The 19,543-nt window shown below is 36.9% G+C and overlaps 1 protein-coding gene across 5 annotated transcripts in view; it reads left to right on the plus strand.

Annotated features, from left to right (window-relative positions):
- The window catches only part of elmo1 (engulfment and cell motility 1 (ced-12 homolog, C. elegans)), a 153,509-nt gene that overhangs the window by 121,886 nt on the left and 12,080 nt on the right, over positions 1-19,543 (plus strand). For all 5 annotated transcript variants that reach the window (XM_088928650.1, XM_088928654.1, XM_088928652.1 and 2 more), the window contains 2 exons: positions 13,652-13,815; positions 17,336-17,448. In XM_088928650.1, the coding sequence (XP_088784776.1) occupies positions 13,652-13,815; positions 17,336-17,448 (277 nt within the window). The remainder of the gene's footprint in view (positions 1-13,651; positions 13,816-17,335; positions 17,449-19,543) is intronic.

A 19,543-nucleotide genomic window follows, 5' to 3' on the forward strand; every position in this document is an offset into this window, starting at 1 on the left:
TGGCTTTGTAGTGTTGGATCTCACACTGTTCACTCTCATTTTAAGTGTAGCAAGACTTATGGAATAGGTTGCAATAAATAAACCTAAAGTGCAACTTAATCTTGAGGGCTGTGCTATAGCTACTGCATTTTAATCCTTCTCTTGGACCCAGACTATTATCATGGGAGTCAAAAAGAAAGAAAAAGTCATCTATCTCTTTCAAGAGCTATATCTTACTGATACAAGACACATTTTTATTTGCTATTTTGCTGTTTTCATGAGCAGAATATACTAGATGCGTTATTAAAGTAATGAAAACAGGCCATAATCTGCACTATTTTGTGTTTACAGAAAACCAGATATGGGTGTTCACTTGCCTGGCATTGTGTATTGTACTGTCTTCATATAGAGCAGCATAGCTGGGCAGGCTTGTTGAGGGGGATATAACAGGAATAACATTCAAGTGCCATGTAAAGACACAAATATGAAGTGTTGTTGCTTTGTCTTCAAGAAAGCTCAGAGTCAAGGACTCATAAGGCCATTTGATTCCTAAAGTAAGTTGGGTAACTTTTGATGTATAAAAATTTTAAATTGACCTAACTACTAAAAACGTCCAAATGAGCAAGATGAGCAGAAAGACCTCCTTTCCTGTCATACCTTTCCTAAGGTAAAAATGTACAGTATAAGTGTTATAACTTCACAAGATTAGTGTAGGGGGCCTCTACTGTAGGAATAGTGGTTAACATTGCTGCCTCACAGCCCTGGGGGCCTGGATTCAGTTTCTGGGATGCTATGTTCTTGGAGTCAGAATGTTCTCATAGGTTTCCTCTGGATGCTCGTAGGTTATGTTTTCTGTAAAAAAAAATGGCTCCGGTGTGCCTGTTGGTTTCTGTGTATACCCTGTGATGGACTGGTGTCCCATCCAGGATGTATTTTGCTTTGCGCCTATTGCTTCCCGGGTTGGGCCCCAGTTCCTCAACTACCTCAGTACTGGATAAGCAGATTCCAAAATGGATCAAAAATTGTTGTTTTTGTTAATAATTTTTCCTTAGAGCACACAAACAAGTTTCCACATCGATCTTTGCCTTCCTTTATTACGACATCCACCTGTTTTCCTGACTTGCAGAGATGTTTCAGTCGTCCACGTGTGGTTCTGCTCAAGGGAAAACCTCCATGCCGCTGAGCTGCATTGCTGCCTAAAGTCAAACATAGTTAAAGCAATGGGTTCAATCAGCTAAACTATTAGTTCAAAAATCAGTCTTACTTTACGGGCTTTGGCATCTTCCGTAGAATAGCTTCGTTGGCAGTGTTTTTAATTGCATATATCCTGTCATTATCTTGGAGGCAGATAGAGTAGAGATTTGGCCATGTGTGAATCATGCTCCACACGCGATGAAGCAAAGAGATGCCTTTTCTTCAGGACCTTGAATTAATGTTGTACAATAATAATCCTAGAGATCAGAGTTTCTATTAACCTCTTTTTTGGGAGGGATGTAGGGGTAAGATGAGCTTTACTTAGGATGATTGTAGCAATTAAGTGAGGGCGAGATACAGCAGTTCCTAATTCTGGCTTTTAGAATGCAGCATGGAATACTTTCTGAGCTAAAGCTATCTGGTAAGAAAGACGTTTAATAAATTTGTGTCTCTGTATTAGGTTTTACCCAAATGTATGTACTCATGGAGCTAACATTAAGAAAAGTAGATATAGATAGATTGTAGATATACCATGTTCTGATTGTTCTGATTTAGTTACATTGTTTTATTAGGAGTTGCTGCATTTAATTGATAAAAATTAAAGTGGACGAAATGCAAATATTTTTCATTAATAATATGATAAGCTAAGAATGCCTTTATATATACTGTACCTACACAGTCTCCTAGCCTGTGTTTAGCTTTCCACAGGTTAACAGATACCAGTAGTGTATATATTTTATAGTATATTGAATAAATATCTGGGATTAATTCTGGGATCATTTGTTAAAAAAATTATTTATCATCAGCATATCAATGGAGAAATAGTCAATTCTGTTGGGTTTTTTTCCAATATTTGTAACATTTCAACTCTCAGGCAAATTACACAAGTTTGATTCATCATGTCCACTTGACATTTCCTTTGCTGCTGATCATAATGCCTGTAATGATCTCCATCTTGATGCATCGATAGCACATAAAGATGATATTGACAGGAGATTAGGTAGGTTGAGCAGCAGAGGTGCCAAATGAGATATCGATGCTGGTTCTCTGTTTGTAAACAGCCTTGAGTTTATTCACCACGTCAAACCGCCAGCACAGGGACTGTTCTCACGTTTTAAAATGCCAAAGATTCAGCCTCCTAGGTGCAATAAAGGGCTGAAAATGGAACCAGTAGCACTTGACTGCATATGGTTAGTGATTTGTCAGGTTTCTATCATGTTCAGAGGTTTACTGTACAGTATATAGAAGCCCATAGCCCTCTGTGTTTTGTGAACTTGCATGGAAACTATGGTCCATGTTGCCTTGTAAGAAAGCGGTCACATCCTTATCTGTCATCTGTTTGTTGTAGTTTTTTGTTTATCTGTCTGTGGCAAGCAAATCAAGCATTAATAAAGTAGTAATATACTTGCCTGACCAGATGGATTGTGAAGATTAACGCACAACACAAGGATAAGTAAGAAGACTCTTGTATTGCAGCTATTATGAGTATTATCTCCCAGCTGTCGTCATTTATTGTGTCCATACGTCATACCCTGGGTGAAGGTATCCTGGTTAATAGAATAAAATTGATTAATAACCCCTGAAAAGTTCATCTGTATTCAAGCCTACGTCCTGCTGCAGAGTCTTCGTAGGGCTCATCTGTCATCCGCCACTGAGTGCGTTTCATTTTCCACAGCTATAATTAAGCATATTTGTTTGTGTTTGGCAGACTGTGCAAATATTCAGCAAAAGTAATTATATTCAAGCTGGTTATTTGTGCATTTTGATTAGCGCTAGATCTTTTAATGGTACCTTGTTAAACCTGTAAGAGACTACACCATTCCGATTAATACAAATGGCATGCTTGAGAAATCATCCATTTAATGTTAACTGGAGACTCAGTCAAGACAGAACTTTTAATAACTGAGGTAAAAGGCTGTTGTTTTTCCTTCTTCTACATCAGATGTTGATAGCGTAATTTTGTAGTAAACAACCTTAACATTTCAAATGTTAATGAGTGCTGTGAGTCAAGTTACTCTTATACTGGGCTTCTGACTGTGCTTGATACAGCAGTTTTATTTTAATGTTAGTTTTTGTCAAAAAACCTCTGAAGAAAGAATTGGTACCCCATTTTGTGTTCTGTTCAAGTTTGCTTTTGTGGTTTAATGTATTTTGGAAAAAACTCAGATATATCTTCTGAAAACTGAAATGCATTTATCTTGTAATTTCAAAATACCATGACATACTTCAGTGCACAAGCCTTCGTTCATTTTGCAGATCCTCCAGGACTAACTTTTCAATGTAATGTTTCTTTTCAAAGAGATTTCTGTCAGGAGAAAGCTAACTGCTCTTTAAGAAAAATAATAAAACCGAGTGCACATGCCTAATACTGCCTCCCTCAAACTATTAGAACAGTGGTATGCTTTAAATTAAAAAGTAATACGGTAGACTTGTATTTTAGTTACTTTTGTGATAAGTGTTGTACAGCTAAATAGTCATCTGCTAATTTCAGGTTCAAGGAAAAAAACTGTTACAGATATTCCCTTTGGTACAATGAGAAATAAACTTAAAACAGTCAAAGATATAAAAGCCTATTCATCGTTGGCATTTTTTAAAATTACGTCTAGTAGCCTGGAGTTGTTTTTTATGTTCAGAGAACAGAAAGATAAGGTTGTTTAATCTCTTGCTTGTAAAAGAGAAGGTGCTACTAGTGTCTTCCAAACACTCTGACAGCCAGTAGATATGTTACATCTTTATTATAACATTTTATACTGTATGTTCCAAGCTGTACTTTTAACATTTTGTTGCTGCCTCTGCCGTTTTAGAATTCTTAGATTTCCTGCTAAGTAAAAATTACTGTTAAATACAAAGGAAGTAAAACAGCCCTTCAGCGTGTTCAAGACAGTGAAAGACAAATGTCTGATGTACTGTACTAAATTCGTATTCACAATGTATTAGCTAAGGAAACAGTCAACAACATGCCTCACCTAGTGTAAGGACAAAATTCTTTATAAAATAACTGTTAGTATAGAAGAGGCAGCAGTGTTTCAGCACTCAAGATTAATAAATTCCCAGGACCCAATAATATCTTACTAATTGTACTCAAGAAAATGAGATGTTATTCAGAAATCATTGCTGTAATTCTTTCAAGTCATTCAAGACAGAGGTAGTTCACAAATTGCCAGTGTAGTTCTCATACCCAGAAGGTTGTCAAAGTGATCCACGTAATTACAGAACATTAAATCTGACTTCTGTCACACGTAAGGCTGTGGAAACAAGTACTGGAACTAAACAGAGGGTCACTTATAAGGAAATATAAAAAATGTTATCAGTTTGCATCATAAATATGTGAGCCAATGGTTCTTTAAGCCTTGCTTTTCAATTAATTTTTTTTAATGAAATGCATTATCCTAAACTTGTTTGCCAAAAGATAAAAAGATACCTTTGTTTTGTGTTGACTGCCATTCCAGTCTTATAAGTGATAAATCATGTATTACGTTCACACCATTATCAGGAAGATAATAAAGTGAAATTTAAAACTGGAAGGAAACATAGGCAATAGAAAAAATACATTTATTCTACTTTGTATTGTACTGTAGTGGTCATTGAACAATACATGAAGGCTGCTGATTATGGTTGGGTTTTCCAAGGGCATTGATTATATTGAAGTGAAATTGAAAGGCAAAGACTGAATATAAATTTTAGAATATGAATAACAAATTAACATACAACACAAAGTGCTGTACAGTGTATGTAGATGTGTGTGTTAGGTAGGATACATCCTGAACGGGACACCAGTCCATCACAGGCTGGCCAGACACAGATAAACTCACCCCAGAGCAAATTCTAACAGAAGCCAATTAACGTAACAGTATGTCTTTGAATTGTGAGAGGAAACAGGAGTATACCCACACAATTACAGGAGTAACGTACACACATCATGCAGAGAGAACCTCAAGTCTGGAATTGGACCCAGGGCCCAGCGATGCTGACCACTGTGTTGCCCTCTGTCTGTGTTATAAACATTATATTATCTACAGAAATATTGTTTTGCCCTGTGATGGACTGGTGTGTGTATCCCTCCTTGCACCCACAGCTTGCTGGGATTGGTTCCAGCTCCCCAGTGACCCTGTACTGGATAAACTGGGTAGAAAATGGAATGAAATCTCTGCTTGTATTCAGTTCGACACCTGATATCCTGTAACTTCAATTAAGGCCATGTGGACACTGTACCTGGGGACTTGCAGTCTTGGCACATCTGTCTGCCATTTAGTTCTCACTGTCTGGCTGCAGCTTTGTTTGAAACTGGCCTGAGGGCTAGTCCTCAGGCTCGCACCCTAAGGGATCACCATGATCTGTCAGTGGGAATCAGCACATTACAAGATGAGCAGAGGAATAAGTAGATCATAGGCAAACCTGATGTTGCTGCCTGCTGTTTCCTTCATTTTCCTGAGAACTCAGCTTTGTTAATGTGTTTGCTAATGCAGCTGTCTTTTACAATCCATAATTCTCCCTCCTCACCTTCTTGTCTATTGGATTCTTTGGACTAAGACTATGGGGCTCCCAAAAACTGAAATTTGCTTTTCATTTTGTAGTTCTTTCCTTAAAGAACGGGGACCGGGTTTTATGTAACGGCAAGTCTGCTGTTGATGTCTTAAATGGAGCTGATGGTCTCTTTTGGGCTGCTCGCTATTCTATGGGGAACATGAAAAAAGAAATCAGAAGCTCTTGTCTTTAGTCGTTTTCACCAGAGCATAGTGAAAAGCCTCAGGCGAGGGTTTGTTAAAATTCATATTCATGCACATTCAGCCTTGCAGAAGTGACTGTTTGCCTGAGTCACTTGAGCGTGAATGTCCTCCTCAGCTCCTGTAAGCCAGTGTGATTCTCGCTGCTCCTTCACGCACACATATCTTACAGTACCACCGTGGGCTCATCCAGCTGAACATATTGAACATCTCCAACAGCTATGAATCCCGCTCACGCAGTTCTCCTCTCGTCCTGTATTTCTATTCATTTTCAAAATTTAATTGGAGCCCCGCATAGTTTCCTGCTTTCATTTAAGCTTCCACTTTGGAAGGGAAAGTCTCGGATTTCTCGTGAGCAGTTCAGGATGCAGCTTCCCAAGAGCCCCTTTTACTTGTCAGCTCGATGCACTCGGAGGTAGCAAAGTCGGTTGTAGCGGCCAAACATTTTGTTTTATTACAGATTTATAATTCCTGATCTGTTGGGGTTTTTTTTCCAAAAGCCACAAAGACCATCAACTCAAAAAATAAGCACTTCCTCATTTATGTACTGTATAAATGCTGAACAAATATTTGACAGACTTGATATGGGCGAATATTTGGTTATTTTAAAAAGAGTTTGGAAATAAGAGTTAACTGATGTCTAACAGTTAAGCATAAAATCAGCTAATCAGGTAACTACTAACCTAGGAAGGGTGTCTCTAGAATTGTTAAATATTTTTCACCATAAAACATTATTAGCTCAGGGTGCCCTGTGCAAGTGTATACTTTAAGATCATTAAATGTCACTCCATGCATAAAAATATAAAATATCATCATTTATTTATCAAGACTAAATGTCCTGTTTTGCTTTCAGACTCTAGATTGTGTACTTCTAAAGGTCAGATTTATGTGTAAAAAAAAATATGGAACTCTGTTTCAAATGCTACGACTTGACTCACAAGTGTAGTATTGCAGAAAGAGGTTTTGTTGAAATGTTTGGTTTGGAGCTGCAGGGTGCATTAGGCTTTGGACAGATCACTGACTGCTTATTCTATTTAATATGTGCCACTTCACACACATTTACATTTATTAATAAGAAGTCATTTTATCTTGATTGTCTGCTATGGATTGTCATCTTTTCTCATCTTTTAAACATTCGTAAAATTGCATGTTATGAATGTTTAAAAGGTGAGATTTTCAGTTATTGGCCTTATAACGCACTCATTTACATTCACAGTGTTTCCAAGGGATAATGTTGCCATAGAACAATGAACAGATGATTGGAGGTGCCTATTTAATCAGACCAGTGAAGTGCCCCACCTAGTTAATTCAGACAGGCTGATCTCTGGAGCCAGTGTGTCTGCTGAAATACCAGGGACACAGGCTGATCTCTGGCTCCAGCACTGTTTTTTAGGCATTGACCACGCCAGAGGAAGTGTCTTGAGGGAAGAAGAGTGCTTTAAACATTTAACTATGAAACAGCGCTTTGGCTCATCTTTTTTGTACTGTGTGCTGCTGAGACCCAACTATTACATGAGTATGAAAACAATAAAACCTGCTGTCGTTGTTAAATCGTGAGCAACAGTGGAAGTTACCAGAAAGCTTTTGATGTGGGACACTTTGGCCACATTACAGAGGAAGATTTTAAAACGGTATTTTAAAATATATTTTTAAATATTACAGAAGAACAACTTGGACGTAGGGGGCAATGTTTTCAAATTCCTTGATCAGATTATTCCATTTTAATTATATACTATATTAGCCAAGTAAAATTTTTATAATGTATAAAATCTCTCTCTCTTGGGTTTAATGTCATAAAGGATATAATCAAGAATGAAAATATCAGTGGGTGCCACAAGGGTTAATAGTACAAGGTGGTACAGAATTAACTTTCTCTTGTGATCTAGAAACACACAAGTGCAAACAAAGGGCAAACTCCAATAACTCTTGAAGCCTTTGTCAAGCTGGTTACAGATGTCGATTTTACGTATTGGGGGAAGGTTTGGTGTGCTCACTGTTTTTGTTTGGAAGGAAATAATTGAACCCAGGAAATTATTTCAGACAGATTTTATCCCCCCTTGGACCCCTCATATAAAGAGTGTATATTAACAGAATATGAGAGTTATTGTAGCTCATGATTAGTGCACTAGTGCATTAGTTGTGGTTAGTCTAGGCTATTTTTCTTCTGCTGCCATCACACTAATTCTGTCTTGAAAAATAAACTATGGGATTATCTATCATTTCAAACACTGCCGCATTTTTTGCATTTATCTGTGACAAGTTTGTTCCCCTTTTTTTAGGAATAAAGCTTTAATCACTTAGTAAGGCGAAGCTTCTGTTCATTTAATTGTCAGTTACGAATTTCGAACTTTCCGAGAAATATGCCATTTCCAAGTTGTATGTCTGGAATTTGTTTTTGATTAGAAACTGCACTATGTTGAAAGAATCGTTTAAGCCTGCGATTAAAGTCCCAAAGGAGAAAAGGCTTAAAAAGCTTTCTGTATATTAATTCGGCTCTATTTTGTATCCTTAATGAGAGAGAATAACATATGCTGCCAAATGTCTCTGTAGCATAGCAACGAGTATATTTTGGTGGTGTGATGAGTAAAAAGGGCATTATGGAAACTGACCATGAGGAAGGTTATCCATTATGCAGTTTTTGTAAATACCAAGAGATAAGCAGTCATTACATTCCATGAAACCTTGTTTAGGGGTCAGAAAAACTGGGGACAATATGTCTTTTTGTAAAGTTGTACTGTAGATCAAGACAGACACTGTAGTTGTCTTTATGTAAAACTGTTAAGATTATGCTTTCTTTAGGTTTGTTTTGTGTAGGTCTTGATATATCAGAATCAGTAACATACAATTTGACCATGTAAACCAAAAGGAAAAAATGTCACAAATTGCCTGATCAACAGTTGAGGTAGAGTGGCTGTTGAGCGTTTAGATTTTGAATTTTATTTTCAATGGAAATTTTACTTGAGAGGTACCTGAAAAGCAGCTGGAATTTCCCTTGCAATCAAGAGTTTTGGCACTGAAAGCTTGTCCCTGCTTACATGTAAATTAATTATTTGGTCTTGACAGGGAAGATTCTTCATTTTATATTCTGTAGTCTTCAGAAACAGAGATTGAATTTGAATTTGAGATTGAAAGTGCTTCTTTCAAATGGCATTTAAAACATGTTAATGTACGTGGGTCTCACACAGAACTAGTTTTGATTAAACAAACGTAGATCAATATGGAACTGCTAAAAATCATTTATTTTGTCTTTCATTCATAAGAAATGCATTGAGTCTAGGCTCAATGTAATGTTCATAGCCAAATTGGACAAATAAAAACAAGACCAAGACTTTTTGCAATTTACACATTAATCACAAAGCAGAATATATGTTTAATATACATTTGCATGCTGTTCTCTTTCATATGTTTTATTAGTGTTGGTACTTTACCAGAAGCCTGTGAAGCATTTGAAAATGCAGAGAACATAAAATATATTCCTTGCAGATGTTATCTTCTGTATGGGGGGAAAAATAGACCTTTAAATATTAATATTTACAGTTAGAAGTTAGAGGGTCTACTTGACACATTTTCTATTACTTGTAAAGACCTATAATACTTCAGCCAGCGTTGTATAATCTTCTCAGCACACATATCTTTTCTTAGTATTATCCAGCCAATTCATGTTGGCAGGCATTAGCATTATGACAAAGTTGATGTGCACTAGACATACTTATTTTGGAAGTATGTGTTGATGAAGCTATTAATCGGAAGAGTTCGCAGCTTAATTTCTAAATATATCACAGCAGATCTTAAAAACAAAACCTGGAATGAAGGAATCTGTCCGCTCCCCAGAGTACTTACATTTCTCCTTTCTCACGAGAGCTTTTTAGTCACCTACGAGCAGGACGTCAAGTCTTTCGATGTATTAGCTTCTTATTTTAGTAATAAAGAAAATATGAAAATTGCTTATTACTACATGTATTGGGTGACAATTAAAATACTGTTTGCAGAGGGGAATGATTTTATATAATAATCTGGAACACTTTATTTGTGATTTTATTTGTGCTATTACTTGGGCTTTATTTTGTTTGATTGATCTCAGGCGAGACAAAATTTGCATAACTGCATGAACCGTTTTTCTGACAGCAACCTGTTTAGAATGCTGTTCCACTGACAAACATTCAAAATTTGTCAGTGAACTTTGAAACCCTGTCACCAGGTTTTCAGAATACTTTTTATTTAGTCATTTTGTTTGGGTATTTGTGCAAATAACAGTAGTTTTAAAATCTAAAATCCATAATCCATAATAGTGATTCAAAATGTGATTGATCATATGGGGTGGTCTGATTTAAAAGCATGTAAATATACATTAATAAAAATACCTATGTAACATAATCGGTAAGGAGGTGAGTAGCATTTGCGTACTTGGCAACAAATAAATTTGCAGATCAGTGTGGTATACCATCTTCTTTCATTTAATACTGTGATAATGTTATATTGAGATGCTTTTGCTCTGTCCGACAGCCTTCAAATCAATTCACAGTTTAATTATTTTAAAATCTTGTTTGTACTGAGATTTACTAGAATATGTCAATACTGTGCAATCCCAATGTTGATCTATAAAAGCTGTAAATGGCAATGGATTCAAACAGGCATTGGGAAATCAAATAATATAATTATAAGGTTAATTACAAAACTAACAGAGATCGTTAAATTAGCAGCAAATTGACTTCAATATCAACAGTATGTCTCTTGTTGTACTTGTTACTTTTGTACTATTCTTTTGCTATGTCCTGTTGCAACATGAGTCTTCTTAAGGCAATTTGAGTTGGTTCTTATCAGTATATTGTGTGATTTAATGGAATGTTTTTTGGATGATTTTTGTTCTGCACAGGACACTGGTATTCTGGTCATGAGTACAGCACAGCATGTGACACACACACTAGCTTTATCATGTCTGTGAACCTCTTTTCATAATCCGCTCAAAATTCATAGAATTTTCTCACATCACAGTTTCCTTCCTATACTCCTGAAAGGCCAGACCTTTTCCCTGTTTCATTCTCCGTTTTCTTTTCCCAAAACAGATGAAATGAGAGTAATTCAGAAAGGTCAGGCTCTTTTGTCTGAACACACCCATAATGACACACAGAGGGGTTCTGGTAGAATAGCAATGAGGAACAGTCAGTGGGAAATGCAGTTGAGGCTTCAGTGCAATTAGTGGTCATTTAATTCTTGCAGAATAAGGTGCATGGAAATAACTAATTGAATACGTTTGCTTCTGCTGCTAGCCTAGAATTAGACTAAAAAGGTCATCTAACTTTCAAATCTTAGATGCGCTTCTGCTTGTGATGGTTCCTTTGATAAAAAATGCTCATGCTAAAGCCTTTTTATACAGTATATAAAGGCTTTGAATATATAAGTATGAATATGCAGGTATACAGTGATCATTTTACTGTGTTAAATAAACAGTTATGACAAGATTTGAGAGGATTTGTGATTATGACCAGATTTGAGAGGTAAACCATTTGTTATATCACATTCGGTTTTAACTAAAAGCTTTAGAAACCGTCTTTGTATGGTTGAGACATCTATAGGACCATATAAAAGATCATTGGCTATGATCTGGATTTTAGAGGCATCAGGGCAAATGTGTGTATGCAGTTTAACTTCTCCCAGGTGGGCAGACACTGTTAGTGATACACTAGAGAATACTCTTGACAGCTTATAAGGAAGACTAATGGACAGAGATCTTGAGGGCTCATGATTATGCTCTTGGTTAAGGTTGTAGAGCTGGTTACAGGTGATGGTTGTAATTATGATTCGTGGTGTGTCCTGCACTTAGTTGTTGTGTGATCACATAAGGTGCATCGTTTGGGGTTATGGTCTCTGGTCCGTGGCTACACAGTTTATGGATTTAAGAACATTTGGTTGTGGTTTTAACACAACTCTTGGTAGTGCTCAGGGTTCTCAGTGAAGCACTGAAGGCTGGGTGTCCAGGCCTGAGGTGAGTGGGCTCTGGGTTGTCGTCAAGTCACTTGAGGTTACAGGCTCCTCAGAGCAGCAAAACAATAGTACCGAAGAAGAAAACCCAGGCGCAGGTCAGCAAACATGCCGCCGCAAAAGCAAGTTTGCGTAGCTGGAAAATCGGTAGTCAGCAGTGAAAACGTTGTCATGGTGCTCATGCCAACAGCGAGCAGGGATACAGATACAAGCTTCTAAGCTATTTTTTTGGGGCTTCTGTGCTATTTTTCTATGCTATTTTGGGCGGTGTGGTGGCTCTGTGGCTAAGGATCTGCGCCTGTGGCTGGAAGGTTGCCAGTTCGTATCCCACGGCCGGCAGAGGAATCCTACTCCATTGGGCCACTGAGCAAGGCTCTTAACCCCAACTGCTCCAGGGCTGCCGTATAAATGGCTGACCCTGCGCTCTGACAACAAGCTTCTCTCCTTGTCTGTGTTCTCATGGAGAGCAAGCTGGGGTATGTGAAAAGACAAATTTCTAAACAAGAAATTGTATATGGCCAATAAAGTGATCTGATCTCTTCCTAGCTAGGGAAGCCAGCTGATTTCAATATGTGAGCTACAATGGAGAGGGAGGATCCTCATTTTAAAGCTTTGAGACCCTTTTGTTCTCCCACAGTCAGGATCCTGCTGCTGAAATATCACTGGGCATGGATCCTTTTTTTAAAATAAAAGCCAAAACCATAACATTTTAAAAACAACTGTGGTGATGCTGAAAGTGTTTTTATGGTCCCTCTACGCTAATTGAGTGATGTGAAACCTGCTGTTATATTCTTTGTCTTGACTCTCATTTGGCCTTTTGAATGACATAAAGTATACATTGCCATATTTGTGTATATGCAGTATACAGTAAGTGTATTGTTACAGTACTGTACAAAATAATACGCTAACCTGAATTCAATATCTAAATTAGGCTCTGGTGAACTACTATAGTATTATTTTAAGAGCAGCAGAATACAATTTGAATAAATGTGTGAAAACTAGTTCAGTTAGTTTCTGAGGGTTCTAATTGAATATTCCTTAGGGCGGTATTGTGGTGCAGTGGTTAGCACTGCTGCCTTGCAGAGCTGGGGTTCTGGGTCCAATTCAAGACCTGGGGTTCTTTCTGCATGGAGTTGATACGTTTTCCCCATGTTCTTATGGGTTTCCTCTGGGTGCTCCGGTTACCTCCTAAAGTCCAAGGACATGATGGTAGGTTAATTGTCTTCTGGGAAAATTGGCTCTGGTGTGATTGTGAGTGTTTTTGTCTGTGTCTATGAGTGACCTGCAGTGAGATGGCATTAAACGCAGGGTGTACCCTGCCTTGCGCCCGTTGCTTGCCGAGATAGGTTCTGGCTCCTCCTCGACCCTATGTTCGATAAAGTGGTTAGAAAATGGATGAATGGATGGATTATCCCTTATCAAAATAACTTAAACATTCCAGTGATATCCATCCAGTAAACAGCTCGATGGGCAGCCTAGAGATCAGCCTGTACCAGGGCAGTAATGGTGTTCACAGTGGGTAAGGAAGAGTGCGTTGTCAGGAGATGTCCAGAGGTTTTAAAGATCTCTTCTTCTGACTGAATACTACCAGTAGGAACTATGTAATGTTGCATGAGATAGTGACGTTTAATGACATTTCCATTAGATATTTAGACTTTTATCATTAAAGCAGACATACGAGACATTTCAGTGGTACTGGAATTGTTTTGAATATTATTCTCTTTTTTCAGGTACCAAAATGAAAGCTTTTTTTTATCTGTTCTCGCTGTTCACAGGTTATGCAGGTGGTGAGAGAGCAGATCATGAGAGCACTCAATACGAAGCCTAACTCGCTGGACCAGTTTAAAAGCAAACTGCAGAACCTGAGCTACACCGAGATCCTGAAACTGCGCCAGTCTGAGAGGATGAACCAGGAGGACTTCCAGTCTCCCCCCATTGTGTGAGTATTGGCTTTTCCCTCCATTCAGGACTTGAAAGTGTGTGGGACGGGCTGTCAGGTTCTTTACTAAACAACCAAAAGCTTGGTTGTCATTTTAATTTCAGCCTCAGTCTGTGTAATTATAATATACAAAGACCAGCGTCCATTGTAAATTCTAAATTATTTTTGAAATCCCTTCTGTACATGAACTAGGCAGCAGCTTTCTGTGCAGAGTGAAGTACTGTAGGTTACTTACTGTACCTGGGGCTGATGTCTCTTTAATGTTCTGCTTCACTGGTTTCTGTGGTTACAATTCCTGTAATTAGGCCTTTGTGGGCTTTATGTCGTTATTCAAAATAATAGCCTGGTATGGCTCGCGTGAATACCAAAAGACACTTATTCTGATAACAAGCATGTAAGACTATAAACATCTGCAGTTATTCATTTCTTGCCCATTAATAAGTTCAAACAAATGGCTAGGAACAAAAAAAATGTACAGTTCCTGAAAATACAATAACTGGAATTCAAATTCAATTCAAATATAGTAGGTCACATGGAATTATTCAAGTTATGAAAATTAAAATTTCACCTTTTGGTTTCTCCTCATGTGAAAACATTCAGTTACTGACAAATGGTTAGAGAAGAATATTTTTTTTTAATGAATAGAAGTGCCAATCCATCATCATGCTTATTCATATGGGTGGCTTCTGAAGACCCGTATTTATCATGAAGACTAAATATTTCTTCAAGGCTTGATTTAGAAGTTAATGATTCATGTTACTTAGGATCAAGCTTCATATAAATCAATTTTTAATTTAAAACTTGAGTTATAGCTGACATTTGTTTTAAAGTGTCTGACAAATAAATAACACAGGCTTTATTAAGGATATTAACAAGCTGGTAATTGCATAGAACTTCATGTTGAGTTATGGTGTCAAAAGAAAACAGATTATCTTGTGGACTGTAACTGTTATTCCAGTTAAGCACTGGAAATAGTACTTTAAAGCCCTTGAAGTAGCCTTATTTGGAACTATTAATCTCATAGGCAGACATTGTATTTAATAATTAAGTGTGTGATTAAATGGAATATGGAACATCTATAAATCCTTGTTCAAAATTAATGGAGTTAAGTTAAAGTCCCATTCATTAGCCCTTTGAAGATAATTATTTACTTAATTATTTACATTTTGTTTTGGAGACCATTATTTTCTTTTCCATACAGACCTTTTAATCCTGCACACGGTAAGAAGGAAAAATTGCTTGCACATTAGTAAGTGCTGAGTAATGCTTTCTGTGCATTGATTTAATTCTGCACTTTTCACCACTGAGCAACACCCACAAGATGAATTGTACTCTGCAACAAAAGCTGGCATTTTGAAGTTTTCGGAAAGCTGATCTCGGGCATTGATTTTTACTCCAAGAACTCAGTATTTGAGGGAAAAACTTGGGAATTATAGGCATCACCGTGAAGCTGAAAAGAATATAGGGATCACACGTTTGTATGCGACTATTGCAGTGCCTCATTTGTTGACACTGATCACCTTCAGCATGTCGCATTGGTAAGGAAAATCCAAACAGTAAGAGTATACTGTACCTGATGATCACAGTGCTGACGTTAATGAAGGACAGGATTTAGGATTTACTCTTCAGTAAAATAATTGATATGCTGCAGTCTGAATTCCTAAATGAAATACAACATTGTGTTGCAACTGTGAACCCCCCCCCCTGTGAACAAACGGTGCTGTGATTTGCTAAACCTTTGGGAACTATAGTTTGCTACAGGTTCTGAAAAAAACACAGATTGCTGACAAAAGTACAGTTCTTTGAATTAATACTTTTGGAATCCTGCTCCATTACTGAAGTCTGGAAAAGACTTAAGGTGCACTAGTAACACTAAATACAAAAGTACTTCTCAGTGGTGTTTTTATTTCTTTTCTGTCTGGGATAATTGGAAGCTCTCTCAAGTTCTGAATTAATCACGTCTGTGTGAAGATATTTCCATAGCTGAATTCCAGTTACCATTTCCTTGAATGCGTCAATTGTTTCAAGAAATGAGCAAGGAAAGAAACAATATTATTAAATATGATTATTTTTTTCTGAATTCATTCTGTTTTCTTAAAAAAAGTGACATTACTATGAACCAAATAATAACCCTTCAACTACAAACATGATGTTATAGAAACTGAAAAACATAATTCACAGAAATGGAAATGCAGTTAAAAAGATTATATATGTTACTGTATAACAATGAAACGGTAATGAAATGTACTTTGCAGCATGTTAGTTTTGATTTTAAGTCATTCATATGCTTTTATTATCTAGTATGGAATTGCTTTATGGCAAGATTCCACCAAAAATATTTCAACCACTTAGAGGTGGATGTTGTGTATAATCTCAGCTCATAAGGTTAATGAGCTGAGATTTCCAAGACATCACTAACAGGATACTGGAAATTAAATTAAAATTAAATTAAACAAAAAAAGAGATAAAAATTGAATTTGGAGAAAGAAAACCAATAGAAAGATTTTTTTAATAATTTGATCAAACAGTATATTCAGGTTTTCAGGATTAGGTACTCAAAATATTCAAACCCTGTGACTTTTATGCTAGTTGTGGTGCTGCAAAGGAACAAGTAATAGGTTTATTCCATGCTGAAAAAAACAAGAAAGAAAACAACGTTTCGGCCGTGGAGCCTTCTTCTTCAATAATTGGGGAAAAAAAGCCACCTGAACTAGTTGTGGTGCTGTCTGGAAGGGCTGTTGTTAATCTGCCAGTAGGTAACTCTTGTCATTGCAGAGCAGACAACAAGATATGATATTTTATTCAATCATACATCAAACTATAAACATCAAAATGACCAGGAGGATTTGTTGTAAAAAAGAAATATCTGAGGGAATGAGCTTAGGTTTCGCGTTTGTGTAATGACTGCAGTTCCAAATGCTTTTCAGTTTCTATTCACATTCTTTTTGTTAAAATAAAGAAAAAAGGAAAGAAAATTATCTTGTAGTGTATAGAAACAATTTATTTTATGATAAGCACTTTGTGATCCATTGGTATTGTGTGCTGTACAGTATATTTCTAATGTACTGTAGATTCATTTAAATAAAGCCTAAGATGCATTAGTTCCCTGTTTTAGATATGCTATCAGAAAAAAAAAACATTTACCTTACAGCACTTTCTAGCAGTAGTGCAAATGAGAAACCTTTCAAACTATTTTTTAATTTAGAATCACTAATTAATTTTTGTTAAGCCCATCCAGACTGGAATAGCTAATTGTGTGTTTTTTCATGTTTCTGCTCACAGCAAAAAAACCTGCAGCAACAAACAGGAAACAAAGAAAACCTTTCCAATCTAATTCGGTTTAAAATGTTTTTTTGTGAGTGTGGGATATTTAGCATTTTAAGATGGAAACTGATGCATGATGTTATTGAATTAACTGCTTGCTTTGTGCTTGTTATTTTTAGGTTTGAAAACATCAAACCATTTTTGATAAATGATTTTCTTTGACTTGAGCTCTCAAAATGCCTTTTCTCTTGCCCAGGGAGCTGAGAGAGAAGATCCAGCCGGAAATCATGGAGTTAATCAAGCAGCAGAGACTGAACAGGCTGTGTGAGGGAACCTGCTTCAGAAAAATCAGCAGCCGACGGCGACAAGGTACATCTTTTTCTTCACAGTCCACACACAGGCTGCTGCCTCTTGCACAGTCACCCTCTGCTCGACTTGTGTAAATGAATGCACAATGTGGTTTGATCCGTCTACCTTACCCTGAGGTATGTTAAGGTGCTGGACTCTTGTACTTGAGCAAATTCCTGTGCTCCACCCAGCTCTGGAAGTGAACATCAACACTGATGGGCGAGTACCTGCAGTAAACAAGCTTCACGTCCACAGGGGGAATCACACACTTTCATTACTTTAACACCTCAGAAATTGGGATAAACTCTGGCACATTGAGTCTCTAGACTCATGTTTAGATTTGACCTACCATACACTGAGGCACTGGTTAGGAAAATGTCCTGGTTTGTAGCGGAAAAAGGCAAAGAAGCTGTTTTTCATAAACAGAGCAAGAATTTTCATTCAGACCTCACTTTCATTGATGTACCCTAAATCACTGAACCCAATTCAGTTCTGATTCAGTTCTGAGAAATGCAAACTGGTTACTTCCTCTGGCTTTTCTTCGGTTGGTGATGTCATTAATTTTTCAGAAGCTGTGCTCTTTTAGGGACTCGAAGTTAAATTGGTGAATTGCTAAATTGTTCTGAAGCAGCAGTTATTTCATTGAGATTTCTTTCCCTCTCATTTAGTTCTACAATTCCAAGATGGGTTACATTTTCTGAATAAAACCCCTTAGTCTTTCTGCTGATTAAGTCTCCAGGTGCCAAGTTAAGAAGGTGCATACATCGCACACGTATTGCAAGACTGTGAAGAATTACGGGAAATTAAATTGCTATGACTCATTTGAGAGCCTTTTTAATGTGCTATCTAATTTGTAAATGTAAAATCTGAAAAAATATCATGTTCTGACATTTCTGTGAGTCCTGCCTATTGTGTTACCGGAGGTACCTGTATATTGGGGTAGTTTTGTACTACAGAATTCAGTCAGCTCTTACCTATACCTTCTTAGTCCTTAAATAATACTGTGTGCTATACCATGTCTACAAATTGGAATTCGCCCAGATTTAGTGTGACTTATTTTGAACTATAATGTAAAATAAACATGCGCCAGAAATGCCCCTTTTATAATTTTACATGTCTGGCCCTCCATAGCTGTGCTTTCCCCTGTGAATCTCTTTTGAGTGCTTCAAAGCTGATTTTGGGCTCATTTTATTAGATATCTGGTGGGCAACTGATCAAAGCTAATGTTAAGTATATTCCTTTTATTAATACAGGAAAATTAAACTAAAATACATTCTGCAGCCCTGACATTGTTCACTTGCTGTAAAAAATGTTTATGCAGTTCTGCTAAGTGATGGTCATGGTTCTCTTGTATCATATTGATGTTGTACTCCAGAATGTACATTATAACACAAAATATATACTAGTCTAAGATATGCAGACCTTGAAAACACTGTTAGAATGAGGGTGAGCTGGACACTTCATAATAATGTGGTTTTCTTCTTTAAGGAATACATCGTTTACATCAACTAGAATAATGTTTGTCTCGTCTATGATATAGATTTTTAGTGCAGCTTTCTTATTTTCGGGAGAATTTCTCATTCATTTAATACTGTCACACTGTCATCTTTTTATCAAACATCAAACATTTCATTACAATAATGAAAAGCACCCTTAAACATTTGTTCAGTTTCCATGTAGAACTCCAAAATGTTTTATTTTTATATAAATAAGATACATTTATTTGATGTAGATGATCATCATTATTCTAATTCATATAATCGTGGGAAAAATTGTCCCATAGGTAGTTGATTTATGAAGCTTTGAGGCAAAATATTTCTGTACCATTAAACAGTGAACTGTATAAATCCAAGTAAAGCCTCTTCCACTCAAAATAGCTGGTGAATTGTGGAGCAATAAAGCTTTTACACTTCAAATTGAAGTGTTTGGGGATCTTTCACTCTAATATCCTTTTTCACACACTTGCTAGCAGAACTTGAATTACTTCAGCTAAAACCCAATGGGAACTGTTATCAGTTTGCCTGTTTAAATTAGCACTGTTCACAGTTGGAGAGGATTAAACTATCAAGAGACTATGCATTTCCCAGCCATTCCTTCCTACATAAACGTCTCATTT

The sequence above is a fragment of the Atractosteus spatula genome, chromosome 12, assembly GCF_055471065.1.
Source record: "Atractosteus spatula isolate fAtrSpa1 chromosome 12, fAtrSpa1.hap1, whole genome shotgun sequence".
NCBI lineage: Eukaryota > Metazoa > Chordata > Actinopteri > Semionotiformes > Lepisosteidae > Atractosteus > Atractosteus spatula.